The sequence below is a fragment of the Staurois parvus genome, unplaced genomic scaffold, assembly GCF_062004578.1.
Source record: "Staurois parvus isolate SC_StPar_1 unplaced genomic scaffold, SC_StPar_1.0 ptg001328l, whole genome shotgun sequence".
NCBI classification, from domain to species: domain Eukaryota; kingdom Metazoa; phylum Chordata; class Amphibia; order Anura; family Ranidae; genus Staurois; species Staurois parvus.
This window is the reverse complement of record NW_028319124.1, coordinates 4,145,487-4,172,938: the sequence shown is the minus strand read 5'-3', so window position 1 is coordinate 4,172,938 and position 27,452 is coordinate 4,145,487. Positions and strand designations below refer to the sequence as shown.

General features: G+C 41.7%; 1 protein-coding gene across 1 annotated transcript; it reads left to right on the top strand.

The window, feature by feature from the left end:
* The first annotated feature begins 293 nt into the window (after positions 1-293).
* On the top strand, positions 294-27,123 carry PET100 (PET100 cytochrome c oxidase chaperone). Its single transcript, XM_089661286.1, has 4 exons — positions 294-438; positions 6,449-6,535; positions 16,486-16,518; positions 26,904-27,123. The coding sequence occupies exons 1-4, from the start codon at positions 412-414 to the stop codon at positions 26,970-26,972; spliced, it is 216 nt and encodes a 71-aa protein (XP_089517412.1). The 5' UTR covers positions 294-411; the 3' UTR covers positions 26,973-27,123.
* The last annotated feature ends 329 nt before the right edge of the window (positions 27,124-27,452 follow it).

Here is a 27,452-nt window from a genome sequence, read left to right as displayed (position 1 = left end):
TGGTCCTGAAGGAGGTTAAACCTTTCAAAGCTGGATAAAATGTGAATAAACACCTGGTGACCCCGGCGGTTTCATGACCGACACCACTACCCAAAGGTGGTAATAATATTGGCGACGTTGTCACCCTTGATATACTTGGCTATGTGGGTAGACAAGGCATTTGCTTTGTCATCTTCATCATGTTTCGCACGACATTGTAGAAAAGAAAAGCAAGCAATGAGCTTACAGCTCTGCAAAGTTCCACAAACTTCGCGGCTATTCCGCGCATGCGTATTACTATCAGGCCCCGTGACCGCGCACATGCAAGTTAATGGCACGCGCACGTACAGCCAGGAAGCAAGGCAGAGCTCGACACGCCGCAACCAATGAAGAGTTCGGAGGCGTGGCCGGGCCCTAAAGGCAGTTGCAGAAATGGGGGTCAATCTGGAGGTTTTCAGGGTAACTATGAGAAAGCGAGGGGGTGGTGACGTCACTCCCAGTAATTGAGGGAAGGGGGGTTTAGTTTCTGGGTTGTGTCGGTGACCTTGGGTAACCTTTCTCGTGTCACGTGTGCCGCTGAGTCCTTTATGATAACACGGTGTGTATGGTGTGTATGCCCAGCAGCCGGCCATTGTTATTATACACATTCACTGCTGCTTGTGGAGACTTGTTGGGGGTGCCATTGCTGACTCATGTTTAATGAGGTTTTCATTTCACTTTAAAAATCAGTATTGAGCTCCGGTAGTGGCTTTGCCTGGGCTGAGGTGATGATGTCATCAGTCTGCTGCAGGCAGAAGGGGGCATTTCCACAGTCTTCTCTCCTGTAATCACAATGTGTTTGTCATTTCTGAACTGTACATGTCACGTGTCCCAGAAGACTACAGGGAGGGATGACAGCTTCCGCTTCCGATCGCCTAGGCCAGGGGTGTCCAAACTTTTTTCAAAGAGGGCCAGATTGGATGAAGTGAACATGGTGGAGGGCCGAACATTTTTCCGAACATTCTTTGAACCATTACAATTAAATACAAATAAATTATTTTATGCCAAGTTAATTGCAAACGACATACTTTTCATTTCATAACATTAAGATCAACTGACAGCTGAGTTTTCACAATGTATTGAAAATAAATTTAAAAAAAACTTACCTGCACTGATGTGAAGGGTGAAAAAGGTAGCTGGAGCTGAAGTCTCTGCTCGGCAGCCGGGAGGGGAAGAGAAACACACTTCACGCTGGAAGCCCGGCCCTGACGTCACCGCCCTCTGTCGCTCCCAGCGCGGCGCAGTCACGCATGCGCACTGCTCTCAAGCAGAAGACTGTCTGCCACAGAAGGGAGGGCCGTGCGACAGCCGCATTTACACAGACCAGGGAGAACGAGCCGCAGTCAGGCATGCGCACTGCTCTCAAGCAGAAGACTGTCTGCCATAGAAGGGAGGGCCACATTACACAGAGCAGGGAGGGCTGTTGGAGGGCCGTATTAAACCGACCCCCGGGCCGTAAATGACCCGCGGGCCGGACTTTGGACATGCCTGGCCTAGGCGATTGCAGCGTAACTGGGAGATGGTACCTAAGGTGCCAATCCTTAATGGGGAGTGGGGGACAAAAGCTTAAAGCAGAACTTCCCCTTTTGGGTGGAGCTCTGCTTTAAGAGTTCCCTTCACTGGAACTAAGGGGCCAAGCCCAACCCCTGAAGAACAACCCCACACCATAATCCCCCCTCCACCAAACTTTACACTTGGCACAATGTAGTCAGGCAAGTACTGTTCTCCTGGCAACCACCAAACCCAGACATGTCCATCGGATTGCCAGACAAACGTGATTGCTCACTCCAGAGAACACTACTCCACTGCTCTAGGGTCCAGTGGTGGCGTGCTTTACACCACTGCCCCTAACACTTTGCATTGCACTTGGTGATGGAAGGCTTGGATGCAGCTGCTCAGACATGGAATCCCATTCCATGAAGCTCTCTACACACTGTTGTTGTGTTAATCTGAAGGCCACATGAAGTTTGGAGATCTTTAGCTATTGACACTGCAGACAGTTGGTGACTTTTGCGCTCTGTGCGCTTCAGCATGCACTGACCCTGCTCTGTCATTTTACGTGGCCTACTACTTCATGGTTGAGTTGCTGTTGTTCCCAGTTGTTTCCACTTTGTTATAATACCACTAACATTTGACCGTGGAATTTAGTAGCAAGGAAATGTCACGGATGGACTTATTGCACTGGTGGCAACCTATCACTGTACCACGCTTGAAGACACTGAGCTCCTGAGAGTGACCCATTCTTTCACAAATGTTTTTAGAAGCAGTCTGCATGCCTAGGTGTTGATTTTATACACCTGTGGCCATGTAGGTGATTGGAACACCTGAATCCAATGATTTGGAGGGCTGTCCCAATACGTTTGGCAATATAGTGTATATGTGATTTTGTGCAGCTGGCCTGCACTGTAGCAGTGAAGCTACAGTGTGCGGTCAGCAAGCAGTTAAAAATGGTGCATGAAACCTTTTTCCTGCATGAAAAGCAGACACGGCAGCCCAAGGAAACGTAGCTCTCAGAGATGCCATCATGTGACCATAGCCTTGATGTTAGTTTTCAGTCATGTGACTTTGTTGTATCTGGACTTGGCAGTGTGCACCTTGGTGGTGGATGTGGTTGAAGCCGCAGCATCTGGATAGTGACAGTGACGTTGGCTCTAGGTCAAAAGAATTGCAAGCCTGCCATGCACAACGTCCTATGGTTTCCAGTGACATGGCATCTTATGGTTCCTAGTGGCATGGTGACAATACTACCACTATTATTGCCACCTTTGGGTAGTGCTCTCAGTCATGAAACGGTCGGCGTCACCAGGTATTTGTTCACATTCTAACCACTTTTCATAACCAGGAAATTTTTTGCTATTTGGCACTGTGCTACTTTAACTGGTAATTGCGCGGTCATGCAACGCTGTACCCAAATTACATTTATATTTTTTTTTCACATAAACAGCTTTCCTTTGGTGGTATTTGATTACCACTTGGGTTTTTATTTTTTATTAAATAAACAAAAAAAATACAAATATTTGGAAAAAACAATATATTTTACTTTCTGCTATAAAACATATCAAATTAAAAAAAAATAACATTTCTTCATAAATTTAGGCTGAAATGTATTCAGCTATATGTTTTTGGTAAAAAAAAAAAAAGTCCCAATAAGTGTATATTGGTTTGTGTAAAAGTTATAGCGTCTACAAACTATGGTATATATAATAGAATTTTTTTTTACTTTTTTTTTTTTTATACTAGTAATGGCGGTGGTCAGTGATTTATAATGGGACTGTGATAGTGAGGCGGGCAATCTGACACTAACTGACACGGGGGGGGGGGGGGGCGGCGACTGAGTAACTGACACCCCCTGCCCGGAAGATTCAGATCACCATGTACGTGATCCGGTGCAGCGGGGCCGCTCTGCCGCAGTAAATCTGTGTTAGGTGGTCCCTAACTGGTTAAATTGAATGAAGGGAATTTGAGATTTAAAGCCATACTGCAGGCAAGCAGCTACATACACAGATTAAATAAATATAAGGGATTTATATTTTTGTCCAATTCATTCTTAAATTTACACTTCTCTGCACCCGCAGCCTGTGACATGTTAGTGAAAGAGGTAACCGCACATTGATTGGCTTATATTCTGTCACTTTGCCTTCTTCCCCTCTCAGCATACTCCTTGTTAGATATGAGCATCGTAGTACAATTGACTTGCAACTTGTGTTGCTTTTCCCTATCAGATCCTAATGCAAGTGTTGATTGTCACTTTAAACAAGCTGCTAGCAGGCTTCAGAACGTCTTGAAGCTTGTTGAAAGCCTTCTGAAGCCTGCTAGCAGCCTACTTAAAGTAGCAATCAACACTTCCATTAGGATCTGTGTTCAACATTTATAAACTGGAGATGAATGATACGTTAAAAACTTCAACAAAGCTTACTGAAAGCTCCCCAATTGCTCTATCAAAGTTTGCTGTTCACACTGCTCTTATACAAACTGAAGCCCATGTAATATAGGCCTAACAGTGCTTGTATTAAAATAAAATACATTTGAGGAGATTTTATACCTCCCTGGAGTTCAGCTTTATAGGTAGTAAAGCACACTTGCATGAAAATGCGGACCAACATGCCTATAACAATAACGCGCATTATTGCCGCACTAACAACGCACCCCATGATGTTCTCTAATTTTTTTTTTCCATCTCGTTCTATTCTCACTCTCATCTCACTACTATCTCATAATTGATAAATGCTTATCAACGTGCTGTAAATGCCACAGGAACGTTTACGGCACCTTATCATAGACTTGAATAAGTTGACAAGCTTCAGCTTCTCCCAGACTCGACATGTAGCTTTGTATCTGCCTGCACAGCAACATGAAATTACACAAATGCTACATGTTTTTTAAATTTGAACAGCTCTGTCCACATACATACACTCTGCAAGGGTTAAATTTAAGTCTAGAGCAGTGGTCTCCAAACTGCTGCCCGTTGGCCGGATGCAGCCCTTTGCTTGTATTTATCCGGCCCATGGAGTACTATTTCTCCCACTGACACCAATGACGGGGTACTATTCCTCCCCTGACACCAATGACGGGGTACTATTCCTCCCCTGACACCAATGACGGGGCACTGTTCCTCCCCTGACGCCAATGACGGGGCACTATTCCTCCCCTGACGCCAATGACGGGGCACTATTCCTCCCCCGACGCCAATGACGGGGCACTATTCCTCCCCCGACGCCAATGACGGGGCACTATTCCTCCCCCGACGCCAATGACGGGGCACTATTCCTCCCCCGACGCCAATGACGGGGCACTATTCCTCCCCCGACGCCAATGACGGGGCACTATTCCTCCCCCGACGCCAATGACGGGGCACTGTTCTTCCCGTCAGTAATGATAGGCTACTATTCCTCATTTGACACCAATGATGGAGCACTAGTCCTCCCACTAATACCAATGATGAGGTGCCATTCCTTCTTTGACACCAATGATGGGGCACTATTCCTCTCCCTAATACTAAAGATTGGGCAAGCTTTACTCCCAGTGACCCCAGGACATTTTCTACTCCCACTGCCCACAGTCTGTCCCCCCCCCAAAGTGTGAAGAACAGTAAACTGGCCCTTTGTTTAGAAAGTTTGGCGATCCCTTTCTTAGAGGACGAGCCTTGCTCCAGCAGGCTTCCTCCACCTGTGCGATGGCTCCCCTGAAGGAAGGGGGTATAAGTGCCCGGTAGGCAAGTGGTTAAAGAGCTGCCTGCTTATAGTTTTTTTTTATTTGGTACCTTTAGTTCCACTTTAAGCACTACACCAGTAGAATTTTGATTTGAAATTTTTAGTTTTAACAATGTTTGTTGGATTTTCTCATTATTTATGTGGTCATATCAGTGTTTGTTTTCAACCGCAGTGACAAGAAAATTCGAAGGAGCAGGATGGAAAATATTTCTCTAACCTACTCCTAACAGTGTATGTTTTTGTTCAGGAGATTTTCTTCACTGATAAATTCAAATGTTAAAAATGTTTAAGTACTTTCAAACAACATTTGTCTAATCATCAGATGTACTGAGAATTTTTGTACGAATGTTGTTTGGAAATCTACTAGCATATGGCCAGCCTAAGGCACTATGCCCATCGGCAAGAAGTGCAGTGCAGGGCCAATAGTAATGGGAGAGAGGAGGAGAGCGCTTGCTATAAGGAGTCATATTACAGGTGAAACTCGAAAAATTAGAATATCGTGCAAAAGTTCATTTATTTCAGTAATGCAACTTAAAAGGTGAAACTAATACATGAGATAGACTCATTACATGCAAAGCAAGATAGTTCAAGCCATGGTTTGTCATAATTGTGATGATTATGGCTTACAGCTCATGAAAACCCCAAATCCACAATCTCAGAAAATTAGAATATTGTGAAAAGGTGCAATATTCTTGGAAGGTAGCATGAAGTGCTCCAAAATCTCCTGGTAGACGGCTGCGTTGACCCTGGACTTAATGAAGCACAGTGGACCAACACCAGCAGATGACATGGCTCCCCAAATCAACACAGACTGTGGAAACTTCACACTGGACTTCAAGCATCTTGCAGTGTGTGCCTCTCCATTCTTCCTCCATACTCTGGGTCCTTGGTTTCCAAATGAGATGCAAAAGTTGATCTCATCAGAAAAGAGGACTTTGGACCACTGAGCAACAGACCAGGTTTGTTTTTCTTTAGCCCAGGTAAGACGCTTCTGACATTGTTTGTTGTTGTTCAGGAGCAGCTTGACAAGAGGAAAACGACATTTGAAGCCCATGTCCAGGATCCGTCTGTGTGTTGTGGCTCTTGATGCACTGACTCCAGCCTCAGTCCACTCCTTGTGAAAGTCCCCACTTGCACGATATTCTAATTTTTCGAGTTTCACCTGTATATGCCAAACATTCTTCCTTTTGATTCTTGACTTTCTCATATCTTACCTCTAGATGATGCTCTACCTGTCATTTCCAGTGGCAATGTTTTGGATCTCAAATCAACCAGAATATTTTGAAGAGTACATTGTGAAGCGGAAGGTATGCATTATACAATCTATTTTTGGTACATTTTAAAGTAGAACTTTAGTCAGAACATTAAGTCCTGCTAGGTCACTTCAGGTTGGCCCTTTTTGCAGGTATACAGTTCCTTGAAAAAGTATTCATACCCTTTGAAATTGTCCACATTTTGTCATGCTACAACCAAAAACGTAAATGTATTTTATTGAGATTTTATGTTCTAAACCAATACAAAGTGGCACATAATTGTAAAGTGGAAGGAAAATAATGATAAATGGTTTTCAAAATCGTTTACAATTAAATATCTGAAAAGTGTGGTGTGCATTTGTATTCAGCCTCCTTTATTCTGATACCCCTAACTAAAATCTAGAGGAACCAATTGCCTTCAGAAGCTACCTAATTAGTAAATAGAGTCCACCTGTGTGTAATTTAATCTCAGTATAAATACAGCTGTTCTGTGAAGCCCTCAGAGGTTTGTTAGAGAACATTAGTGAACAAACAGCATCATGAAGGCCAAGGAACACTCCAGACAGGTCAGGGATAAAGTTGTGGATAAGTTTAAAGCAGGGTTAGGTTATAAAAAAATATCCCAAACTTTGAACATCTCATGGAGCACTGTTCAATCCATTATCCGAAAATGGACAGAGTATGGCACAACTACAAACCTACCAAGACATGACTGTCCACCTACACTAACAGGCCGGCCAAGGAGAGCATTCATTTAGAGAAGCAGCCAAGAGGCCCATGGTAACTCTGGAGGAGCTGCAGAGATCCACAGCTCAGGTTGGAGAATCTGTCCACAGGAAAACTATTAGTCATGCACTCCACAAATCTGGCCTTTATGGGAGAGGTGCAAGAAGAAAGCCATAGGAAGTCCCATTTGCAGTTTGCGAAAAGCTATGTGAGGGACACCGCAAACATGTGGAAGAAGGTGCTCTGGTCAGATGAGACCAAAATGGAACTTTTTGGCCTAAAATCAAAATGCTATGTGTGGCGGAAAATTAACACTGCACATCACCCGGAATACACCATCCCCACCGTGAAACATGGTGGTGGCAGCATCATGTTGTGGAGATGCTTTTCTTCAGCAGGACAGGGAAGCTGGTCAGAGTTGATGGGAATATAGATGGAGCCAAATGCAAGGCAATCTTAGAAAAAAACCTGTTAGAGTCGGCAAAAGACTTGAGACGGGCAGAGGTTCACCTTCCAGCAGGACAATGACCCGAAACATCCAGCCAGAGCCACAATGGAATGGTTTAGATCAAAGTATATTCATGTGTTAGAATGGCCCAGTCACAGTCCAGACCAAAATCCAATTGAGAATATGTGGCAAGACTTGAAAATTGCTGTTCACAGACGCTCTCCATTCAATCTGACAGAGCTTGAGCTATTTTGCAAAGAAGAATGGGCAGAAATGTCCCTCTCTAGATGTGCAAAGCTGGTAGAGACATCCCCAAAAAGACTTGCAGCTGTAATTGCAGTGAAAGGTAGTTCTACAACGTATTGACTTTCGGGGGGCTGAATACAAATGCACCCCACACTTTTCACATATTTATTGTAAAAAGAATTTGAAAACCATTTATCATTTTCCTTTCACTTCACAATTATGTGCCACTTTGTGTTGGTCTATCACATAAAATTCCAATAAAATACATTTATGTTTTTGATTGTAACATGACAAAATGTGGAAAATTTCAAGGGGTATGAATGCTTTTTCAAGGCACTGTAACTGTAAAATATTAAATAAGTGCCTATACTGTTTAAAATTCAGTAATACACCATCTCACCCTGCTCTGCACATGCTCATTTGCACTCTATTTTTGGGCACTGTGCCGAAAATGTGGAGGCTGATCAACCGATGGCCTAAAGATTTACTGCTGCTCAGGGGCTCTTGGCTTCAACAAAATGGCAGCCTCCAGGAAACAGGACTATGCTGGAGGCAGTTTACAGCACACATTAATTTTGATAGCATATTTAATAATTTGGAATGTATTTTCCTTGCTGAAGAACATTATTTTTTTGTCAAGTTGCTCTGGGCAAAGTTCCTTTTTAACCAATTGCCCTCCAGAAGATTTACCCCCCTTCCTGACCAGGCCGTTTTGTGCGATACGGCGCTGCATTACTTTAACTGATAATTGCGCAGTCATGCAATGCTGCACCCAAATAAAATTCATATCCTTTTTTTCCCTCAAATATAGCTTTCTTTTTGTGGTAATTGATCACCTCTGCGTTTTTTTATTTTTTGTACTATCAACAAAAAATACTGACAATTTTGAAAAAAATACAGTATTTTTTACTTTTAGCTATACAACATATCCAGTAAAAAAATTAAAAAAATTCAAATTTCGTCATAAATTTAGGCCAAAATGTATTCTGCTACATGTCTTTGCTAAAAAAAAATTCCAATAAGTGTATAGCATTTGGTTTACGTGAACGTTATAGCGTCTACAAATGGCGGTGTGTATATATACTGGAATTTTTTTTTTTTTTATACTAGTAATGGTGGCATTCAGCAACTTGTAGCGGGACTGCGGCAGGCATTCTGACACTGGGTGTGAACTAACTGCTACTGACATCTTCATTGACACTAATACAGTAAAATGCACTGACACTTTACTAATGATACTGGGCAGGAAGGGGTTAACATCTGGTGTGATCAAAGGGTTAACAGTGTGTTGTGTGTGTGTGAATGTGTTACTATGTGTGCTGTGTTGTGTTTTACTTGGGAGACATGCTGCTTTGTATCTCTCTGCTGTGCAGAGATACAAAGCAGCATATCCATGCTGACATGAGAGAGATCTGTGTTGTTTACACACAGATCTCTCCCCTCTCCGCCTTGCCAACATGCACTGAGTCTGCCGCGGCCCGGTGATTGACATATTCAGCAACCAATAGCGGTGCAGGCAGGGCGGTGTGTGCGCCCCTAGCCAGAAATGTAAGATCACGTATATTTACATGATTTTGTGCTGTGGAGCTGCCCTGCAGCAGTTTATCTGCTATGGGGTGGCTTTTAAGTGGTTAAGGTAAGGAAAAAAGGGTGGGGGGTGGGTGGTGACCTGTATAACTAGGAAACTGTGGATGTTGTCATATGGGGGTTACTTAGCTCATGTGGTAAATGTATTTTATCAATGAGTTGTGCCAGTCTGAACTGTATTAGGGCATGGCAGCCCACCTTTATTTTACAGGAAAAGCAAAGTCTAACACAGAGTTGCTCATGCTAGGGTCTTTCCACCTGCATCTCCCAGCTCCCTGTGTTTTTTGGCTCACTCAGTCTTGATTACAGTACCTTCCTACAAAGGCCCACTCCCAGCCTCTAGATAGGGATCTCCGAGACCCACGTGCTCCCTCCCTTTTCCAGAGACTTAGTCCTGGTTCACACTGATGCGGTGCGGGGAACTGCATGTGATTTGGACGGGAATAGCACCGCATTCCTGTTCAGCAAACAAGAGATCCCTGTGCTCAAATCCATAATGGATTTGAGCACAGGGATCTCTTGTTTGTTGTATTGTTGGGTCAGTAGCCAGACCTGAACCTTGTAGCTCTCCCCATTGTGTCTTTTCCCCTATGCTAGCATTGTGTCCACAGTAGCACTTGCGTAGGCAGGGCAGAGTAGGACTGGCCATAGAGGGATTACTTTGACGCAGTTGGCCAGCTTAAACATGTATTGCAATATGTGTGAACCAAATATCCCTATTTGTTGCATAGTTTGCTTGAAAGGGTATATACCAGTGTGCAGAGGGTCCTTCAGAATTTCTAGCATTCCTGTTCAGATCGCATGCAATTCTTTGCAGTGTGATTTGAGCCCATTCATTTTGTATGGCACAAATCGTATGGCACCCGCACAAAAAAGGTGATTGCGCCTTTTTTTTGTTTTTTTGCCACACTGTAATAAGATTGCATGGATGGTCACACCCATGCTATCTGATTTAGCCTATCACACTGCGTTTTGCGACCTGTTTTTGGGGTGTCGTTAACCAGGAATGTGATTGTGATGCTGTGTGGGAAATGCACAGGAATAGCTGCCAATCCCGCACAGCATCACTGTGAACCAGGACCTAATGCGAATCTTGTGTATTTTCTATATCCATTTCCTGAACTCACTCTGTGGCAGCACCTAGCACTTTTGTCTTTTGAATGGGAACTGAATTGGACACAGATATAAAAAAGAAAACATGGCAGGAGTTTTACCCCTTTCCTTCGTCCACCAATAGAAAAAAAAGGTTTTGGCTTTAGAAGTACTTATAACAATAACCATGTGTATATTATCCCAGTTATTGGTAGTGGAAATTGCTGGAAAAGTTGACTATTCTAGGAAGAGCCCATTGCCTAGCACAGCTGCCTTCCTTCTTTCACATCATAGCCCTTTCCTCTTCTAGAAGTGTCTATTTACTCTCTGGGCTGGCCCTCCTCCTCTCTCCCTCACCTTACATTACTTTTTAGAATGTCAGTTGAGTGACAGCTAGGACTACTGACATCAAGGTTGGTGGCCCCCAGCAGGTAGATTCCGGACTTTAAGATGTCTACACAAGGGGAGCTTTTACAGTTAAATGCTATGCATAAAATGCGTTAAAGTTAAATTCCAGGTATGGTTATTATTTCCATTTTAATGTCCATGGTTTTCAGAATACCATGTCCAACAATCTCATACAGATGTTATGGTCAGATGTCCACAAACTTTTGGCCATATAGGGGCAGATGTGCTAAAACTGGACAATGCAAAATCTGGTGCAGCTCTGCATGGTAGCCAATCAGCTTCTACCTTCAGCTTGTTCAGTTAATGTTGGACAAAAAAAAACCTGGAAGCAGCTTGGTTTCTATGCAGAGCTGCACCAAATTTTGCATTCTACAGTTTTAATAAATCAACTCAATAGTGTATTTATGTCCTTTACTTTGTGCAGGTCTGAACCTTCAGCCTAATAGTCCAGCCATAGAAGGTTCGAATCGCAGCTGGTTCAGCAGGGTACAACTGATCAACTTGGGTACAACCAGCCTGCCAGATTTTACATATGATTATCCATGGTAGAATACAATGGCTTGGCAGGAGGGATTCCCTTGTCAACATGGTATGTGTTGATGGAGGAATTGAGCAAATTTCTTACCGTTTTGCAGAAAATAAATTTGTTCAGTTTCTGGTTTGCCTTAGGCTCCATGCACACTAGCATTTTTTTAAGATAAAAAAACACTGGATAAAAACGGTGGTAATAGTGTTCTTAGTAGTGGTTTAGTAGCGTTCAGTAATATTTAGGGGCGTTATAGTTTTTACAGTATATGTAGAGGAAAAGAACCTAGAAAAAAGCCATTAGGAGTGTTTTAGAAATGTCTAGGAGTGTTTACAAAAAATTCCAAAAACAACCTCCTGCGCTTAAATGGAATCCTATCCTTCAAAAGCTGCCGACACCAAACTTATACCCAAGTAAGTGAATGATCAATTAAAATGAATAGTGTAGCGCTAATAATACTAACAATTACGTGTTAAAATGCACAAACTCTATATACATCCCCTACATATATATATCCAAGGTGATAAATCAATACATAAATAATAAAACGGTTGTGTCATACGTGAATTCCCTCACGGGGAATATTTAGTGAAAAAAGTGACAAACACACTCCTATTTGCAGATTGTGAAACAATATGTATACTGGTACACAAAATTAGTGAACAAATAATCAATTCAAAAAGTCCAAAATTATATAATAATAGTAATACGATAGTTTGTGGTGATCCTCACACTTCACTCTTCATGCAGGAATATATAATGTGCCGTATACGTGATACACACGTGCCAATCCTTTACCAGCCAAAAACGTCTAGGAGTGTTTAGCTTTTTTTTTTTCTGCTGGAAAAGCGCTTCAAAAAACTCTACAAAAGCTAATTTTTTTCTGCTTCTAGATGCCAAAGCTCAAAAAATGCTAATAGCCTAAAGTAGTGTGCATAGACACACAGGATAACATTATTTAGCTTCTAGGAGCAGAAAAAAGGCTAATAACAGCTTCTAGGAGCTTAAAAAACCACTGGTGTGCATGGAGACTTAGTTGTTCACATATCAGTTGCCTGACCTCACATTTTCTCAGCCTCTGGGTGTGTATGATAGCATTACATGACTGAGATCTGTCATTGTCTAGATTCCCCAAATCTCTTCCTCATCTTTTGTAAATACTCAAGGAAACGGTATTAAGGCCAATTCTTTTTTCACTGATAAACTTTGTTAGTCTGAAGACAGACGCACATGGAATCAAGATTATTTGCAGTCACCCACATAATGCAGGTTGTCACAGAGGAACAAACTGGAAGTTCTGCAATCTGTTAAATGTAATCCTATTAAACAGTGGGGCACAAAGCCAACCATACTGCTCCACCTGGAGGATACACAACCGCACCCTGACACTTCCTACATAACTATATAGAGCATACAGGTTGGTTTCACCTACCTGGGGAATTTTGCTAAATAAACAATAGCCTTCTGTACCTGAATGGAAAAACATTTCTGGAACTGTTGTACAAAAGACCTTTGGAGGATCCTTTTTGCAATATTTGGGGAATTGTTTTATCTTCATCGTATAATTCAGAACACAGGCTGAGTATTCATAGACCCTTGGTTATAGGATCGTACCTTCAGGTGATTAGACACTAAAGAGCTTTTGAGGAAGCCCCCCCCCCCCCCGTGTGCTTCTCCTTTAACCCTACTCCACTCCACGTGTCCCCAGTTTTTTTACTGGTGTCTTAAGACTGGTGCACACTTTGTTTTTTTTTGTTCAACCCAGCAGGCTGAATAAAAAAAAGGCTACGAGGTCACCATACTAATGCAGGCCATAGATTTGTGAAACATCTTGCGATTTTTTTAAACTCTATTCTGATATTCTTGTCGTGTATGGGTAATTTTGTCTGCAGATTTTCGTTTTTGTTTTTTTTTTTTTTGTCTTTTTGATTATCGGTCCTGCTGGTAAATTTTATAAAAACTACTGAATTTCATCCCATTGATGGTAATATTCCCCGAATTTCTAAACGACAAATTAATGTGCATGTTTGATGACCTGGAAGTTTGTCAAGGAACGAAATTTCTTTTCCGGGAGAAAGGTCAAAAGTTTTAGTATGTAAACAGAACATTATGTCATGTATTTCTGTGTTGTAACCTTTGTGTTTGATGTACAGAAATAACATGCATCCACTATGCTTATTGTGTTTTGCTTAAGTAGCCCATAATTAAAAGAATTTATGGCACAATTAACACCTATAACACTTTATGTATGTGTATGTATATATATATATATATATATATATATATATATATATATATATACAGTCAGGTCCATAAATATTGGGACAGCGACACAATTCTAACATTTTTGGCTCTATACACCACCACAATGGATTTGAAATGAAATGAACAAGATGTGCTTTAACTGCAGACTGTCAGCTTAATTTGAGGGTATTTATATCCAAAGCAGGTGAACGGTGTAGGAATTACAACAGTTTGCATATGTGCCTCCCACTTGTTAAGGGACCAAAAGTAATGGGACAGAATAATAATCATAAATCAAACTTTCACTTTTTAATACTTGGTTGCAAATCCTTTGCAGTCAATTACAGCCTGAAGTCTGGAACGCATAGACATCACAAGACGCTGGGTTTCATCCCTGGTGATGCTCTGCCAGGCCTCTACTGCAACTGTCTTCAGTTCCTGCTTGTTCTTGGGGCATTTTCCCCTCAGTTTTTTCTTCAGCAAGTGAAATGCATGCTTAATCGGATTCAGGTCAGGTGATTGACTTGGCCATTGCATAACATTTCACTTCTTTCCCTAAAAAAAACTCTTTGGTTGCTTTTGCAGTCTGCTTTGGGTCATTGTCCATCTGCACTGTGAAGCGTCGTCCAATGAGTTCTGAAGCATTTGGCTGAATATGAGCAGATAATATTGCCCGAAACACTTCAGAATTCATCCTGCTGCTTTTGTCAGCAGTCACATCATCAATAAATACAAGAGAACCAGTTCCATTGGCAGCCATACATGTCCACGCCATGACACTACCACCACCATGCTTCACTGATGAGATGGTATGCTTAGGATCATGAGCAGTTCCTTTCCTTCTCCATACTCTTCTCTTCCCATCACTCTGGTACAAGTTGATCTTGGTCTCATCTGTCCATAGGATGTTGTTCCAGAACTGTGAAGGCTTTTTAGATGTCGTTTGGCAAACTCTAATCTGGCCTTCCTGTTTTTGAGGCTCACCAATGGTTTACATCTTGTAGTGAACCCTCTGTATTCACTCTGGTGAAGTCTTCTCTTGATTGTTGACTTTGACACACATACACCTACCTCCTGGAGAGTGTTCTTGTTCTGGCCAACTGTTGTGAAGGGTGTTTTCTTCACTAGGAAAGAATTCTTCACTCATCCGCCACAGTTGTTTTCCGTGGTCTTCTGGGTCTTTTGGTGTTGCTGAGCTCACCGGTGCGTTCCTTCTTTTTAAGAATGTTCCAAACAGTTGTTTTGGCCACGCCTAATGTTTTTGCTATCTTTCTGATGGGTTTGGTTTGTTTTTTCAGCCTAATGATGGCTTGCTTCACTGATAGTGACAGCTCTTTGGATCTCATCTTGAGAGTTGACAGCAACAGATTCCAAATGCAAATACCACACTTGAAATGAACTCTAGACCTTTTATCTGCTCATTGTAATTGGGATAATGAGGGAATAACACACACCTGGCCATGGAACAGCTGCGAAGCCAATTGTCCCATTACTTTTGGTCCCTTAACAAGTGGGAGGCACATATGCAAACTGTTGTAATTCCTACACCGTTCACCTGATTTGGATGTAAATACCCTCAAATTAAAGCTGACAGTCTGCAGTTAAACCACATCTTGTTCGTTTCATTTCAAATCCATTGTGGTGGTGTATAGAGCCAAAAATGTTAGAATTTTGTCGATGTCCCAATATTTATGAACCTGACTGTACATCAGTGCGGTGCCATTAGTTTTCAGTGGATAAGCACTGCAGCACACTGCTACACACAGTAAAACACTACCATATGTTACGATGTGCATTCAGGGGCGGACTGACCATTTGAAAACTCAGGCACTGCCCGAGGGCCCAGGGTCAGTAGGGGGCCCCATGAGATGCCCCTGGTACCTTTTTCATAGGCTTTATTGAGTTTGGGCAAGGACACAGGGGCTCCATGATCCCCTATTGCCCGGGGGCCCCATGAGTTGTCAGTCCTCCCCTGCGTGCATTACAAAAAATGATGTCCAATTTTCTTAGACGTTTAGGTACGGTAATTTGAATGCAGTGCTCATTAACATACACAATATGCCTGTTAATGCAGCGCACCAGAATGCTAAGGTGTGGATGAGCCCAAGGTCTTCCCCATTCTGTCCTAAATTAAAACAAAAAATTGGGTTGGGATACCTGGCAAACCTAATTCCTAAAATCTAAGCTTTTCATTTAGCCTAGGTTCACACTATGAACCGCTGAACTGCACTATGAACTGTGAATCGCACAGGAATCAAACCGCGTTCCTGTGCAATTCTGTATGGTGCAATTTGAGCCCATTCGTTTTGCATGGGCTCAGATCGCACCTCATCACACCAAAGAAGTGCAGGCACCTTTCTTGGAGCTGGACCGCAATTGCATTGCAAGGTCATTATGTTCCATACGATTAGATGCTGGAAAACCGCACTGTGAATGCGATGCGTTTGGGGTGTTACTTTATAGTGACAATTCCAGCCAAAAGCAAAGCTGGAGTTGGGAGAAAGTGACAGGGACAGAGGAGGAATGCAGGTCTGCAGACTCAGAATAACAATCTTACTCCATAATAGAAGTAAAAGATAAGTGCCTGAGTGTATTTACAAATATTTTGGCATATAAAAACATTCACATACAATACATGCATTTAAACTGTGTATCCATGTTTGTCGATTTTTTGTATAGTATCTAATCAGCTAATTATTATCTCAACATATATTTTTCTTGTTTCAGAGGGAGATTTATCCTCCAGAACAGGATAGCGTGGTAAGTAAATCACTCCTGTCAATGTGTATATTGACTATGCAGTGTTATGAACCAGAAACTGACGTACAGGATTTATGTTTATTTATTTCAGGTACTTATATAGTGCTGTCAATTTTACGCAGCACTTTACATATATATTGTGCATTTAAATCAGTCCCTAAGCCTCAAGGAGCGTACAATCTAAGGTCCCTAACTCACATTCATACATACACATACTAGGGACAATTTAGGCAGGAACCAATTAACCTACCAGCATGTCTTTGGAGTGTGGGAGGAAACCGGAATACCCGGAGCAAACCCACGCAGTCACAGGGAGAACGTGCAAACTCCAGGCAGGTGGTGCCGTGGTTGGGATTCGAACCAGCGACCCTGGTACTGCCAGGTGGAAGTGCTAACCATTTAGCCACTGTGCTGACCATTATATGGCATTATATGTACTGTATGTAGTTGCCGCTTCACAAATCCATGAAAGACTGACATTTTAAGAGAATTCAACTGTTTGGACATATAAAGTTTTTTTTTCCATGGAAAACTGCAGGTGTTTGCAGGCAGTTAGAGTCACTATATGTACATCACTTTTTGAAGTGGGAGGAAGATCACTGGATTCATTTGATGCAGCCAGTTTACAGAAAATCACAAACCTATTTGCACATTTCAGCTCCTATGCTAGAAATTACTATTGGACCAACAGTGGGCCTGACAAAAAAGTGTAAGAAGTAATAGGGTTCTTCATACTCTAATTTATTATGGTCACGTTTGGTTTTTAGGGTTGTATTTGATATTTGTAAAGAGAGATCACACAAATACTTATACAGTGGGGATCGAAAGTTTGGGCACCCCAGCTAAAAATTTGTATTAATGTGCATAAAGAAGCCAAGGAAAGATGGAAAAATCTCCAAAAGACATCAAATTACAGATTAGACATTCTTATAATATGTCAACAAAAGTTAGATTTTATTTCTATCATTTACACTTTCAAAATAACAAACAAAAAAATGGCGTCTTCAAAAGTTTGGGCACCCTGCAGAATTTATAGCATGCACTGCCCCCTTTGCAAAGCTGAGACCTGCCAGTGTCATGGATTGTTCTCAATCATCGTCTGGGAAGACCAGGTGATGTCAATCTCAAAGGTTTAAAATGCCCAGACTCATCTGACCTTGCCCCAACAATCAGCACCATGGGTTCTTCTAAGCAGTTGTCTAGAAAACTGAAACTGAAAATAGTTGACGCTCACAAAGCTGGAGAAGGCTATAAGAAGATAGCAAAGCATTTTCAGATGTCAATATCCTCTGTTCGGAATGTAATTAAGAAATGGCAGTCATCAGGAACAGTGGAAGTTAAAGCAAGATCTGGAAGACCAAGAAAAATATCAGACAGAACAGCTCGCAGGATTGTGAGAAAAACAATTCAAAACCCACGTTTGACTGCACGATCCCTCCAGAAAGATCTGGCAGACACTGGAGTTGTGGTACACTATTCCACTATAAAGAGATACTTGTACAAATATGGTCTTCATGGAAGAGTCATCAGAAGAAAACCTCTTCTACGTCCTCACCACAAAAATCATCGTTTGAACTTTGCAAATGAACATATAGACAAGCCTGATGCATTTTGGAAACAAGTTCTGTGGACCGATGAGGTTAAAATTGAACTTTTTGGCCGGAATGAGCAAAGGTACGTTTGGAGAAGAAGGGGCACAGAATTTAATGAAAAGAACCTCTGTCCAACTGTTAAGCATGGGGTTGGATCAATCATGCTTTGGGGTTGTGTTGCAGCCAGTGGCACAGGGAACATCTCACGAGTAGAAGGAAAAATGGATTCAATAACTTCAGCTTTTTCACAGATGGCATTAAGTTACCATCCAAAATTTGCTGAAATTTTAAAGAGAGGATGGCTTCTACAAATGGATAATGATCCTAAACACACCTCAAAATCCACGGGGGATTACATCAAGAGGCGTAAACTGAAGGTTTTGCCATGTCCTTCACAATCTCCTGACCTCAACATAATTGAAAATCTATGGATAGACCTTAAAAGAGCAGTGCGTGACAGACAGCCCAGAAATCTCAAAGAACTGGAAGACTTTTGTAAGGAAGAATGGGCAAAGATACCTCAAACAAGAATTGAAAGACTCTTGGCTGGCTACAAAAAGCGTTTACAAGCTGTGATACTTGCCAAAGGGGGCAGTACAAGATATTAACTCTGCAGGGTGCCCAAACTTTTGCAGATGCCATTTTTTTGTTTTCTGTTATTTTGAAAGTGTAAATGATGGAAATAAAATCTAACTTTTGTTGACATAAGAATGTCTAATCTGTAATTTGATGCCTTTTGGAGATTTTTCCATCTTTCCTTGGCTTCTTTATGCACATTAATACAAATTTTTAGCTGGGGTGCCCAAACTTTTGATCCCCACTGTAAGTATAAAATTTAATAAAGGTAATAACAGAAATATATGACAATATTATTAGAAAATATAACAAGGATTCTTAACAGAAGACGCTGTTTTACATCATGGGTTCCGTCCTCTTTCATGGCTTGGCACAGACAATCAGAACAGATGCATGCATGATTCAGCTCTGAAATGAGACTGAGCTCTTCCTAAGTTTTTGCTGTGGTAACATAGGACTTGAATGTAAGGAAATGGTCAACTCCCACTGCAAGCAGCAATATGACCTTTTAAGGACCTGATCAGTTTGCAGTGACATTCCTTTGGTATGAGTCAGCTAAGGTAAAGCCATACTTATGTCCTTGTATGGCCCCTTAACTACTTGCTACCCCCAGCCGCGCGCACCTGACGATCTCCGTGATCGCTGTGTACTATGGACACAGCTGATCACGTGATGAAGTAAAAGGCCAATCACAGCGGCCTTTTACCACGTGATCAGCTGTGTCCAATGACATAGCAGATCACGGAGTAAATACAGTTGCTGGTTATCGACAGCAGTTTTCTCTCGCTGTCACAGCGTGAGGAAAGTACTGTCGATAACTGGCAGCTGACACAGAGCAGATCGGCACTGATCATCAGGGCACATCGCGGTTGTCCAGTTTTGGGAGGGCGTCATATGACATCCTTCCAGAACGCGCCCTCCCGCATGCCCCCTGCCGCGCGCACCCGGTGATCAGTTGATCAGTGCCCAGCAGTGCCACCCATCAGTGCTGCCCAGCAGTGTCACCAGTCAGTGCTGCCAGTCAGTATCGCCTGTCAGTGTTGCCCATCAGTGACCATCATTGCTGCATATCAGTGCAGCATCATCAGTGCCTCCTCATCAATGCCCACCAGTGCTGCCTCATAAATGCCCACCAGTGCTGCCTCATCAGTGCAGCCCATCAGTGCTGCCTATCCGTGCCACCTCATCAGTGCCGCCTCATCAACGCACATCAGTGAAGGAGAAAAATTACCTGTTTGTAAAATGTTATAATAGAAACAAAGAAAAACTTTACATTTTTTTCTCAAATTTTTTGCTCTTTTTTTGTTTATAGTGCAAAAAATAAAAACCCCAGTGGTGATTAAATACCACCAAAAGAAAGCTCTATTTGTGTGATAAAAAATTCTATGGGTACAGTGCTGCATGATCGCGCAATTGCCATTAAAAGTGTGACAGCGCTGAAAGCTGAAAATTGGCCTGGGCAGGAAGGGGGTATAAGTGCCCTGTGGTTAACCACAATTTGGAGGCTTAGAATTCATTAGTGAACCACAATATTATTAAGGAAATATGACATTTCCCTATCATACTCCCATAGTGCACTGGAAATGTGAAATGGGTGAATTTGGCTGCTGTGGGCAACAGCTGTTCTTTTTTAATGGGATGTGCAATGTACACTCAAACAATATAATTGAATTACATAGGGCATATGTTGCACACCTCTCACCTCGCCATTATTGATGGCAATTTCTTGCTGTCAAAATTATATCTGGGATTTGCTTTGTATTCGAGCAGTGGCTGTTTTCACTGCTATGTAACACAAAGCTTCAGAATTAGAGCTGTTCAGAAATTATTTTTAAAAATACAATGTAGAAATAATGATGAATTAGAAAATACAAGACATTCTCTGAATAGCAGAGTTGCAGAGCGAGCGAAGCCCTGTGTTCAGTATACAGACAGCAAGTTGCTGAAGCAGGGCCTGGAAAAAACCAGCGCTGACTGTATGTAGCACAGGCTACTACAATGAATTTCTGCATCCTCAACATTCCACTGTAAGCTGGACCAATGTAACTTTAACCCCTTGACGCCAACTGCACGCAAATTAGCGGCCTCACAGAACAGGGCTTTTTTCTACGGGTCCGCTAATTTGCATACCTGTTTTTACACTGGGAGCGTGCCACATGGCGCACTCCCAGCACAAAGACTAGGGTGTCACGGAGAGCCCCGGGTTCTGTCCTATTGATCAGGACCTGAAACTCCTGATTCCGGGTCATCTGATCGCTGTGATAGCCTCTGATTGGCTATCACAGTGATGAGTCACTGTGAAGCCCGCTTCCCCTTGTTTTCTCTCGCTGAGTGGAGGAGAGAGATACATTGTATCTCTCTGTCCTTTCAGAGGAAAAAATAAAGGTGTGGTAAATATAAATAAAAGTAATAAATAAACAAAAATACCTAGATCAAAGTTTGATCTAGGTCTGTGCCAGAGTTAGTGCTTGGGTCAAGTTCAGGGTCAAGGGTCAGGGTTAGTTTTGTTTTTTTTGGTGAGGGTTTTTTTCATTTTTTTTCAGCGCCATAATGCAAAAAATGGCTTGGACGGGAAAGGGTAAATCCTAAGGAGGCAAGGGGTTAAGTAACAACGGCTGTTGTTTCCCGCAACAACCGAAAAACACTTTTTTCACGCATCTGCTAATTCTTCTTTGATTCACTTCTCTGCCTATCTGTTTGGCCTACAGGAGGAAGAAAACGGAACTGTGTAGGGGCTGAGGACTCCCTCCCTGTTCTCATGTGTCTGAACTGCCAACTATCAAGCACCATTCCGGTCACCTACAGGAGTTGGGAGTGTCACATGCTGTCCCATAATGCAAGTACTGGGTATGTCAATTTGCTTCTGAAAAGCAAGGAAAGCAGTAGATAAATATAGCTGTAAGGGCTGGTATGCCCTAAATGAGCAAAGTGAAGGTTCATTTTAAAGCATTTTATATGCCTTTTGGATTTTTACATGCATGTTTTCTCATATCTTTGATATTTTTTGAATATAGTGCGAGCAATCATTTAATCTGCAATTTCTTTCCATTTTTAAAATACACCTGGCATGAGAGAAATGTGGAGGTTGTCTTTGTTGGCCTCCTTCTGAAAATATTTGTCTGGCCTTCGTGCTTTTGGGGACACCTGTTATGGTGACAACTATCTAAGCCAGCCATACAAATTCAGATTTTTTTTTTCCTTTCCATGGGCTGAATAAAACAATTACCAGCAGATTCCTCCATCCACATTTTAGAGTGTGAATCTCCCACTGTAGCTATTGTATTTTAGCCAGCTGTCAAAATACACGGACAACAACTGCATCTGATTGGATGCAGCCACTGTTCAGCTGATAATTTTCTGCCTGACTCCTTTGATTTTTCAGTCGAAGTATCTTTGGTGGGAGGGTAACCCCATGAGCAAATTTCAGCTGGTTCATCAAAAACTGGCTAAAATTCTCAGTGTATGAGCCAGTTTAAGATGATTATAAAGTGGGTTTTTTTTGTTTTTTAAATATGTTATACTTACCTGCTCTGTGTAATGGTTTTGCTCAGAGCAGCACTGATCCTCCTTTTCTGTGGTCCCCTCCTGACTCCTCTTTCATGAGTTCCCACATAGGAATCGGCTTGGCCCTGGCCCCTACTCCTTCGTCACAGGATTTGATTGTCAGCAGCAGGAGCCAATGGCTCCTGCTGCTGCCTCTCTATCCTCTGAGGAGAGAGAGAGAGCAGAGATCAGACTCATGTAAGCATTTGGGGGGGGGGAGCCTGGAGGGGATCCTGTGCACAGGGTTTTTACCTTAATGCAGAGAATACATTAAGGTAGAAACGTTTAAGCCTTTAGGACTGCAATTAAGTTCACTTTTAATATTAAAAGCAAACTCACCCATCCACCTATGTCTCCATGCTTAATTTTATTGAGGAATCCTTTTAAAAATATCCCCTTTGCATTTCTAGCTGTGGCCATCTTGAGTAAAGGAAAATGAGTGAGATACTTCTTGAAATCCATCTGCCTTTGGTTCAGGCATGTATGCTGGATGGTGTGCTTAAAGTGTTACTAAACCCCGGACCCTGCATTCACTATATCTGGTCTCCCACAGTACACAGAACATGGAAATGCCATTATTTTAGTAAATATAAACTAAGTACCTTTTCTTATCATCAGCTATAGCAGTCTTGTGAATGCTATCAGTGTTCAGCAGAGCACTGGTTACAGTTTGTAGGAGGAGTTTTCTTTCTGCTCTAGGAGGATGCAGAACCCCTGACCTCTGTCTGGACTGTGCTGATTAGCCCTGTGCTGATCACATGCACTCTCCCAAGACAAAAAAAACCTTTCTAGCAATACACACCAAACTGAACATGTGCAGAGTGTCTCCACACCATATGTCTTATCAGGAGATAAGAGGGGGACACTGGAAGAAGGGGAGGATTAGGATCAAACATCCTTTTTACACAATGCAGAGGATTAACCCCTTAGGTTTCACAGTAAGTTTAACAAGCATGCTTTACTGCATATACAGACTGATTTTACTGTTGTGGGTTTAGTAACACTTTACCTGAGAAAAGCGACTCCCCCCTCCCCCCTAGATGAAAGAAAAAAAATGTTCATGAAGACTCCTGGGATGTATGACATCATTTTGGCCTAGGCCAGAAATCAGGATGTAACTGAATAAAAAAAAAAAAAAAAGTTCAAAACAAGTAAATGTCATATCACTGACTATTTACTAGTGCTAGCAGCATAATGATTAAAATTAGGTCATGTTAATTCAGAGTTTAGTTCTGCTTTAAGAGAGGATTCTCCTTCACCTTGTGGAGACTTCCTGTTGCATCTCCAGGACAGGAAGTTAAGGGAAATCTCCTCAACATGACAGACAGCAAGATAAAATGTCATCTGTATAGGAAGTGAAATGTTTTCAGTGAGTCTTCTGGCTCCCACTGGTGGCTAAACTATATATCTACAAATTTTATACATTTCAATACACTAACAAAAAAATGAGAGCATGCATATAATGATTCAAGTCATATAAAACAAATACCTAAAAATGAAACTTTTCTTTGTCCATTTAGAGAAAAGCAACAACTGAACTGTACACCATTCCCCACAGCTGTTTATACTTACTGTTTTCTTTTCTTTTCATGATCTGTTTCATACGCACTACTTCAAAGTATGGGACGCACTGTCATTCCTCCAGGTAACAGCAACGGGGCTTGTTGTTTGGCTGCTCAGACATCCAGCATCGTCATATGGGAACAAGGAAATATAGTGGGTATAGAAAAGAATCGCCCCCCTTTTAAATAATTACATGTTGTGGCTTTGCTGCCTGAAATCAAGTCTGACACAGTTTTTGTTTTATCCAGCTGTATTTATTCAGTGCAATGTATAACATCCAAGTGAAAAATATAACACCAACATGTCAGAAATGTAAAAAAAAAATGTAAAAACAGAATCATGTGTCAGTATTTTGTTGAACCACCTTTTGCTCTAATTCCGGTCTTTAGTCTGTTGGGATATGTCTATACAAGCTTTGCACATCTACACTTTACAATATTTGCCGACTCTTCTCTGAAGAACTGCTCAAGTTCATTTAAATTTGATGGTGACCGTTTGTGGACTGCAGTCTTCAAGTCATTCCACAGATTTTCAATGGGGTTTAAGTCTGGGCTCTGACTAGGCCATGTAAGGACATTCACCTTTTTCTTCTTCAACCGCTGTGTGCTCATTTGTGCTGTGTGCTTTGGGTCATTGTCATGTTAGAACCTTCTTCACATTGACAACGTTATGGCAGAGGGCAACAGATTTTCCTCAAGAATTTGATGGTATTTTGCCTCATCCATTTTTTCCTTCTACCCTGGCAAGTGTTCCAGTCCCTGCTGTAGAGAAACCCCCATAACAGGATATTACCACCTCCATGCTGTACTGTAAAAGCAGTGTTATTTGGATGGTGAGCTGTATTGGATTGCCTCCAGACATATCTTTCAGTGTTGAGGCCATAATTCAATTTTAGTCTCATCTGACCATAACACCTTTTTCCTTGTGGCCTCAGAATCTTCAAGGTGCGTTTTGGCAAAGCTCAGCTGTGACTGCATGTGGCCTTTTTTATAGAGTGACTTTTTTCTTCCAGCCCTCCCATACAAACCACATTTGTGGAGAATTTGTGATATTGTTGTCACATACACACAATGGCCACTCCTTGTCATAAATTCCTGCAACTGCTTCAGAGTTGTTGTAGGCCTCTTGGTATCCTCTTTGCTATACCCAGTGTAGTCCTCAGCCCTGTGTGAACTCCAAGACACTGCAGCTTACACAGTTTCTTTTCCTTGCTGCTGTAAGCTACATGAAAGAACAGGGAGCAAAGCCAAGACTTTAAAGGTGAGAAGAAGCAATAAAGTAGAACCACAGTGTAGCACTTCAAATCAGGAAGCAGAACTTAAATATATAATGAGAAATTTTTTATTTAACCAATTCAATACCGGGCAATTTTACACCTTCCTGCCCAGGCCAGTTTTCAGGTTTCAGCGCTCTCACACTTTGAATGACAATTGCGCGGTCATACAACATTGTACCCAAACTAAAATTTTATCATTTTCTTCACACAACTGGAGCTTTCTTTTGGTGGTCTTTAATCACCGCTGGGGTTTTTATTCTTTGCTAAATTAACAAAAAAAGACCAAAAAGTTTGAAAAAAACACGTTTTTCTTTGTTTCTGTTATAAAAGTTTGCAAATAAATAATTGTTCTTCATAAATTTAGGCCGAGATGTATTCTGCTACATGTCTTTGGTGAAAATAACCCAAATTAGGATGTATTTTTTAGTTTGTAGGAAAGTTATAGAGTCACAAACTATGGGATAATCTGAATATTGATCAATCCTGAAGTACTGACAGCCAATCTAATTTCTTGAGGTCCAAGAATGTCAGAACAGTACAGATATCCCCAAATGACCCCTTTTTGCAAAGTAGACAGTCCGACGTACTTCATAAGAGGTATGGCGAGTTTTTTAAAGTTGTATTTTTTTTGTCATAATTTTTCGGAAAATTAAAAAATTAAAAAAATTACTTTCACAATTTTTTTTTTTTTACATATTGTCACCAGTGCAGTACAGCGTCATCATAAAACTGGCATGGCGGTGATCAGGGACACTGACTGGTGACAGTTTGAAAAAAATATATATATTTTTTTTATTATTTTTTATTTATTTTTTTTAAGATTTTTTTTTTTTCATATTTCACTATGACCAAAGTAGTACAATGTTACCATAGTAACATTGTACTACTTTGGGGAAGTGATCAGTATTTTTTTTTTTCTTTACACAATTTGCTTATAGCAAAGAATTACTTTGCTATAAGCAAGCATTTACCTGAATGACATCGATTCATTCAGGGTTTTTTGTTGTTTTTTTTTTTTGTGCTTAGCTGTGATTTGGCCACAGCTAATCACATGACATGTGCATGTGATTAGCTGTGACCATTCACAGCTAGACACTAGTATACAATGGATGGCATGAATGAAGCCATCCATTGTAAACAACTGTCATGTGACCTACTGTGATTGGTCACAGCAGGTCACATGGTACCGGAAACGCTGGCCGATACTCAGATCTGTCATCGGCTGTGTCCGAGGTACACGGCCGGTGACAGATCGCACCGCTACGCGGCTCTGCAGGAGCGCAGTCTGCGCATGTGCGGGAGGATGCCATATGGCGTCCACCCGGAACGCTGATGACATTTGCCGGCCGCCATTCGGCCATAGGGTGGGCGGCAAATGGTTAAAATGTACCAATTTGAATAAAGTTGTTAAAATGCACATTGTTTAGACTATGTGGAAATGCTGTGTCCTTTTACTTATATTTTATATCTAAAACAGTGCTGCTGTTCTTCTGGCGATACACATATGGCAGCACGGTGGTGGGCTTTATTTAATGCTGTCCTGCCACATGCATGTATACAGGCGGTTTCACTGTTCTGTGCTGGGAGCATGCTCACTTGGTCCCCTCAGCACTGCGATGTCACTGTCACCCACAGTTCCCGGTCACTGTTTACAGTCAGGTGCCCCCGGTGTAAAGAACTCATTAAAGGGCCAGTGGGAACCCAAGGTAAGTGGTTAATTTGAGGTATATAGTTATTTATTCCTTGCTTTGCATCAATGTGCTGCTTTTCCATTTTTGAGAAGCACAGTGAAAAGACAGGTCACACCAGTAATGTCCACCCCTTTTGTCTTGCAGAAGAAGCAGTTACAAGAGGCAAAAGAGATCGCAAGACAGCAAAGAGAGAGGTTGTACTCGCAGGACTAGAAGGTGTCCAGCAGAAGTCACTTCTCCTTCACAGCTGTCCTTTATATTGCACTCTTCCCCAGTGTGATTTGTACACAATGTAAGATTTATGTGGCTTCATGTACAGTGCCAAAGTGATTTCTTCAGTAAAGATGTTCTTTTGTAAATACGGCTTCCGTCTCACAGAATTTAATTGCCTATTTTTCTGCATCTCTTGTGCATATTGTAATTTTTGATGTGTCTGCAGAAGAGTCAGTGGGAAGCATTTATAAAATTAAAGTGTCTTTAAACCTAAGAAATAGCAATGTATTATATTGCAGCTTAGTTTTCTTTTTTAATTTTTTTCACCTGGTAAGCTTGCCGGTAACACACTTCCTGATCAAGGGTGTCAATACTCGCTCAATGTACTGTAATTTGGGTGGAGCATTGGTGTCATTCAGGAAGGACTACAGAACACCCCACTCTGTTCTTTTCTCCATAACACAAGGGAAGCTGTTTTTG